We start from the raw sequence: 6,311 nt of genomic DNA, 5'->3' as shown, positions 1-6,311 counted from the left end.
TTTCAGATCCTTGCAACTGGGTCCAAATTTTTCGAAAAAATTTCTACTACTTCCGAAGTATAAGATAATTTTTCCCCATGGCTGCTGCTGCTTCTCCAACTTTATCAATCCATGAATTTTCCTTCAAAATTTAAGGGCGAAAAAAAAAGAAAAAGAAAAGAAAACTCACCATTATGAATAATGATGATGATTATGATGGTGGTAGATCATTATTAACTGACCCACATACAAAAAAATCTTAGCTTTGTATTGATTTGGTGATGGGGTTGGGCTCCATTTTGGGCAATTTTGATGAACAAAAACAGAAAAGTCAAACCCAGAAATCTAACAGCCAGAAACTGATCCTTACCCAAGTTTGGAAATCAGGGTTGGTTGGTTGGTTTTTGATTTCTGTTTGGATGAAAAGAAAAGAAAAGAAAAGAAAAAAGATTCAATTGTTCTTAATTTTCTCTCTCATATTTTTGATGTGTCAGATATTTAATGAGTATTCAGATTCGGTTGTTTTGTCAACTTGGAGGTGAGCCATTTTCAATCCTAGCTGTATGGAATGGGACCAAAAGAAAAACCCCATTCTTCACTGTTCTTTCTTCTTCTCCTCCTCACTTCTGTGGAATTCTCAACATCACCCATCATTTTCTCTAGTAATTTCTATCTCTACCCTTTGCAATTTTTCAACATTATTGGGGTTTTTTTTCCTTTTTCGAAACCATTGTGTTTTTCAGCTTTTCTTTTTTGTGTGTTTATCTGAATTCTGGACTCTCCCAGTTGTTTCTCCTCTTCAGATTCGAATTCTTCTTTTCTCTGTCTTTTCTTCGATTTCTCACTAAAACTTGCAGTGAAATGTAAGATAATGGGTGTAATTAAGCTTTACGTTTTTGGGGTTTTTGTTGTCTTCCTCTTTTTACTGCGATTGTTGGTGGAGTAATTTGGACATTTGAGGTCTGATTCTTACTTTGCTAGGTAATTGAATACTGGGTTTCATTGTTTTTTTTTCTCTCTGGATTGTTGGTTAAACTGTCAAAATCTTTGTTGTGACAATAAGCTTGGTTTGGTCCGGTTTCCCCTTTGTTGGTTTTTCTGGCTTTGATCACTGTGTTTTTAAGGCCAGCAAGAAGACGAGGGTTTCGAGGTGGGTTTCTTCTTTTTTTCGTTTTCTTTCCTTCAAATCAATGGTTTCTCGAGCCGTTTTCGATGATTATGAAGTGGGTTTTGTGGAGTTTTTGTGAATCTGTTTGTTTTTTGAACTCAGATTCTCATAAACGAAAACCCCTTTTGAACTTAGCTTCATCAAAACTAAAATCCTTTCATTTTGATTGAATCCAATTTGAGGTTTTATGGCTTTTTTGTTTGGAAACCGACAACCCAAACACATCCTTTTGCCTCTTTCATATGTATATTCAAGGTGGGTTCTATTTTTGGACTTCTTTTCTCTTCTTTCCCCAAATGATTCCACCCTATCTGCTTAAGTAGCAGAAACAATCTCATGATAAGTTCTTATTTGCTGTAAAAATGAGTGTTGAATGGTGAGAATCTAAGATGGAATGGGATAAACTTTGGTGGGCCTCAACTGTTAAAAAGCTTTGTGACATGTTTGGCTTTAGTAATTGAGTTTTTTGTTTTGTTATCCATCAGAATACTCATTTTTTTCCCCTTATTATCCCTCATGGACTTCTGGGTTGTTCCCTCTTTGTTTGCTACCTTCCAATGTCCCTTTCAAATTTCGCAATTCAAAGCTTTAATTACCACTTTGTTTATGTCATGACTGTATTAATTTCCATTGCCTCACAGAAAACTGACAATTTATTTATTATTATTATTATTATTAGTATTATTATTATATTAAATTATTTGATATTATGGCATTCAGATATTTCTCATGGTCCAACTGAACTCTGTTGCCTTTTCGTTCTTTCAATAGGTCAGCCGTTCACAAGAGTCGAGTTCCTGTGCTGTGGAGCAAATCAACACTGAGAAGTCCTCTTCTACTTTACAGGTTTTTGTTACTTTTTCTCTAGGCTGCTCTCTGGTTTCAACTTGCTCGAAGATTTCTCTTCGTGTTTCCGTCTTCCTGAATTCGAAGTAATTTCTGAGATCTGAAGCCTTTATCTACTTCCCCAATCTGAATCTCCGTTATCAGTTACATCTACGTGAGATAGGACAAAATCCCAATTCCAAAAATCAGTTCTAGAAACTCAGTCCTCTCTTAGATTTAGGAAACAAAAAAATTGTATAGATAGAAACCTCAATTGTAGAACACTAGGTGAGTAAAGTTGGTCCTTTTCTTCTTCTTCCGGTGGCTAATTCTGCTCAGCAGACTTAAACAAGGCCAGATGACTGTTGATGAAGCAGGAAGTAGCTCCTTGTGGAGTCTAGAACAGGACAAGGCATTTGAGAATGCACTTGCAAGTCATCCCGAGGATGATTCGGATCGGTGGGAGAAAATTGCAGTCGATGTACCAGGGAAAACCGTAGAAGAGATTAAACATCACTATGAGCTTTTAGTTGAGGATGTTAATCTAATTGAATCGGGTTGTGTGCCTCTCCCTTCCTATAGTTCTTCTTCAGATGGTTCAGCTAGCCATGCTGGTGATGAAGGAACAACTAAGAAGAATGGTCATTTTGGGCACTGTAATGGTGATTCAAATCATGGAAGTAAGACTTCGAGGTCAGATCAAGAACGCCGTAAAGGGATTGCTTGGACAGAGGATGAACACAGGTGAATTGACTTTATGTTTACGCTTCTCCCTTTTCCTTCACATATAAGCTGTGATATGGTATCTTAATATTGTCAAAAGTTTGGTTACTGTTTCATTAATCAAATCACCATTTTTTTTCCTTTCTACTTGACACAAATATCTTGTTTTCATGGAATTAGTTACAGTCCATGATTGACAAATTATATTATTGTAGCATAGTTGAGTTAGACTGGTCCTGTCCTAAACCCCTACCTGAGCTCACGAGAATGTGCTATTTCCAATGCTCTGTTTGGTACATGTCTCTGATGTCTGATGAAGCACGAGTTGCCTTGGTAAACCTGAACATTATTCTCTTTCATTATTTCAATGAAAAGAGATTTTTCCTTTTTTTTTAAAAAAAAAATTGCCTCGGTAAACATCCTCCGGCCTTAGGTTTGTTTTATCCAATCAAGGTTACAATATACAACCATGCCTCTGGGCTCTCGAACTAGATTACTTAGAATTGATTTTTGTCCTACTTCAGAAAAACAATGATTTAGTAGCATATAATGATGACTAGTAGCAGCCGTAACCCAGCATTTGTGAATGTCATGTCTGTTTAGTTGTGATGCTGCCTGAAATTTCTCTGTCGTTTTTAGGTTTTGGAGTTTATTCTAATGAACATGTACTGCCGCCATCTCGTTGGAAAACATTCTTGGGAGGGGGATCAGCTGAGTTATAGGAATAAAATTAATTTCTTTATGCCCTTCTTTTGAAATCACCTCCATATCTCAGTTGAAATTATCCTGGTCTGATTGAAAATGTATGATGAGATTTTCAATTTTATTGTGGCTAAGTCTGCTTCTTAGTTCTTCTGTGTTCCGACGATATCTGAATCTGATGTGGTGTAAATTCTGATCTTTTCTAGCTATATTTGACACAACCGAACCAAAACCCATTGATGCGGACACCATTTAACGCATATGAACACTTGCACCAAGATAGAGCTTTCTCAATTCCAGTAGGCATTTTATGAGCTGTGAATAGGAAAGAGTCTTTTTCCTGAAACCTTTGATTTCGATCAATTTTATGTTGTGGTAACGAGTTTTAATTAACCTGTTTCCTTCATGATTTATTGTTAAATCATAGATTGACCCAAAAACTTAAGTTAGTCGAGTGAGTTATGGTAAACTTAATTATATCAACAGTTAAACATTTCCCTTCATTCGTGGACTTGAAAAAATTGTAGATGACCCAATAAGTGGAAATTAATATTAAATAGGGAGGAAATGATATTATAAGGTTTTGACCTGCTATGATATTATGTTAAATCATTGATTAGTTTGAAAGCTTAAGCTAGTTGGGTTATGATAAATTTAATTATATCAACACTTTAATATTATTCTAAATTTGTTGAATTTATTTTCCAGTTCAGTGTTCTTGTTTCCCATCTCTTATCTTAGAAGATTTGTTTGTTAGAGAATTCGTCCTTATCATCTTTTTTGACCGACTCAAACATCCTTGTTGAAAGCTCTTTGGAAAAATGTCTTCTGTTGAGTCATCTGATATCTAGCTATTGCATTACATGTTAAGAAATTAGTAGACACAAAATCAACATTTGGGATTTATTAGACACGTTTTGAAGCTTAAATACATATAAACAATTTGACACATTCAATGTTGTGCCCAACAACGACCCATTATCGTGTTGAGTGCTCAAATTGTTTATAGAAACTGGTTTAAGAACTAGTGAAAACATGTTTGGTCATTCTGTTTCTTTACTTTTCCCTTGTTTTTCTTTGGCTTTGTTGAAGAAAAATCTTAGGCTTATGAATAACACTATGACTCTGGTGGCTTGTAAATGTCAAGCTTATAAACTTAAAATTTTTCTGAGGCCTAATAAATCTGGACTTCAGAAGTTGAAGGATTTCTATGTTGCACGTGTTTATCTTTTCTCGTAATATCTGCCGTAAGTTTTAAACTTCTCTATGTCTTAACAACACAGATTGTTTCTACTTGGTCTCGATAAATACGGGAAAGGAGACTGGCGGAGTATATCCCGAAACTTTGTTGTGACAAGAACACCAACACAAGTGGCAAGCCATGCACAAAAATACTTCATCCGTTTGAACTCGATGAACAAAGAAAGGAGGCGGTCCAGCATCCACGATATTACCAGTGTTACGAACGGAGATATCTCGGCCACTCAAGGGCCGATCACTGGTCAAGCAAATGGCTCTGGAGCAACTCCCTCTGGGAAACCAACAAAACAGCCTCAATCTGCAGCTGGTCCTCCTGGTGTGGGAATGTATAGTGGTCCAACAATGGGGCAGCCAGTGGGCAGTCCGCTCGTCTCAGCTGTTGGCACCCCTGTCAGTCTTCCTGCTCCTGCTCATATGGCATATGGAGTCCGAGCTCCAGTGCCCGGCACGGTGGTTCCCGGTGCACCTGTAAACATGGGTCCGATGACATATCCAATGCCTCACACATCTGCTCATAGGTAATATACAAATTATTGGATGCTGGGAATGCCATTTTTTTTTTCTTTCTTTCAATTATCTTCTCTAATTGGCAATGGAAAAATAAAGCCATAATGGAGGAAATTTACAAGTTTCTGTATAGGCAGTAGGCAGCTATGGAACAAAAAATGGTAAGCAGTTATGAATGAATAGGACATCTTCTGTTAGATCTCTCTTTTTCTTTCTGTGGGTTGAAAAAACTTCAATTCCCATTATTTGTGATAGAGGTAGAAGCCTTTTTTCTTACAAAAATTTGAAGTAATGTTCATAAAGGTTCAGGTTTAAAATATTTTATTACAAAGCAGAATTAATGTTTGGGTCTTGTGATCTTCTTGTAGTATTCCAGTGTTTATTGCTGTTTCCAAACAGTTTCTGAGAATAATAATGAAGAGCTGAGCTGAGACATCAATTTTACTTTGGATTATTATTATTATTATTATTATTATTTTAAAATTTTTTTATTTTCAACATATGAATCTGAGTTTGGTTAACTGTTTGTGTTGGTGTTGACCAATTGAATTCTAAAAGTATTATCTCATCAATTACATTGAAGTAGTGATGGATCCTTTAGGCAATTTTTAGTGTTCCTTGAAACCATTTTTTTTTTTTTTTTTAAAAATAATGTTTGATAATTCTCAGATGCACTAGTTAATTATGTTAGTAGATAAGATATTATTTACATTTTTTAAGCTTGAAAGTTAAAATACTTTGTTTGATAATTATTTGATTTTTGGTTTTATTTTTTAAAAGTAAATTTATAATCACTCTTTTCACTTCTAAGTTTTTTTTTTGATTTGTTATCTGCTTTTTATCAATATTGTAAATAACAAGACTAAATTTTAAAAATTAGAAAAATAGTTTTTAGTAGCATGTTTTTCTTTTTAGAATTTAGTTTAAGAACTTAACTCTCTTAGCATTGTTATAAGAAATTAACACAACATGTACTAAACGAAGTAAATTGCATGTAGTACACATGATTTATTTGTAACAAGTTAAGTCATATTGCATCAGGTTATCCATGATATAAGTTTTTCGAGTCTTTTCCATGTTTTCTAGGTTACTTTTGTTAGCGGTTCATTATACCATTAAACTTTAGGAGTTTACAAATGTTAAGATG

General features: G+C 35.0%; 1 protein-coding gene across 6 annotated transcripts; it reads left to right on the top strand.

Annotated features, from left to right (window-relative positions):
* The first annotated feature begins 507 nt into the window (after positions 1-507).
* On the top strand, positions 508-5,611 carry LOC120067211 (transcription factor SRM1-like). 6 transcript variants are annotated; one of them, XM_039018718.1, is made up of 3 exons: positions 508-641; positions 1,919-2,716; positions 4,681-5,611. In XM_039018718.1, the coding sequence occupies exons 2-3, from the start codon at positions 2,331-2,333 to the stop codon at positions 5,177-5,179; spliced, it is 885 nt and encodes a 294-aa protein (XP_038874646.1). In that variant the 5' UTR covers positions 508-641; positions 1,919-2,330; the 3' UTR covers positions 5,180-5,611. The 6 variants fall into 6 exon arrangements, with proteins under 6 accessions (XP_038874646.1, XP_038874649.1, XP_038874647.1 ...); XM_039018721.1 differs by lacking the exon at positions 508-641 and adding an exon at positions 657-842; XM_039018719.1 differs by lacking the exon at positions 508-641 and adding an exon at positions 657-939.
* The last annotated feature ends 700 nt before the right edge of the window (positions 5,612-6,311 follow it).

Source organism: Benincasa hispida, chromosome 12 (genome assembly GCF_009727055.1).
Source record: "Benincasa hispida cultivar B227 chromosome 12, ASM972705v1, whole genome shotgun sequence".
NCBI lineage: Eukaryota > Viridiplantae > Streptophyta > Magnoliopsida > Cucurbitales > Cucurbitaceae > Benincasa > Benincasa hispida.
Note: the sequence above shows the minus strand (reverse complement) of the source record. Positions and strands in the feature narration are given on the sequence as shown.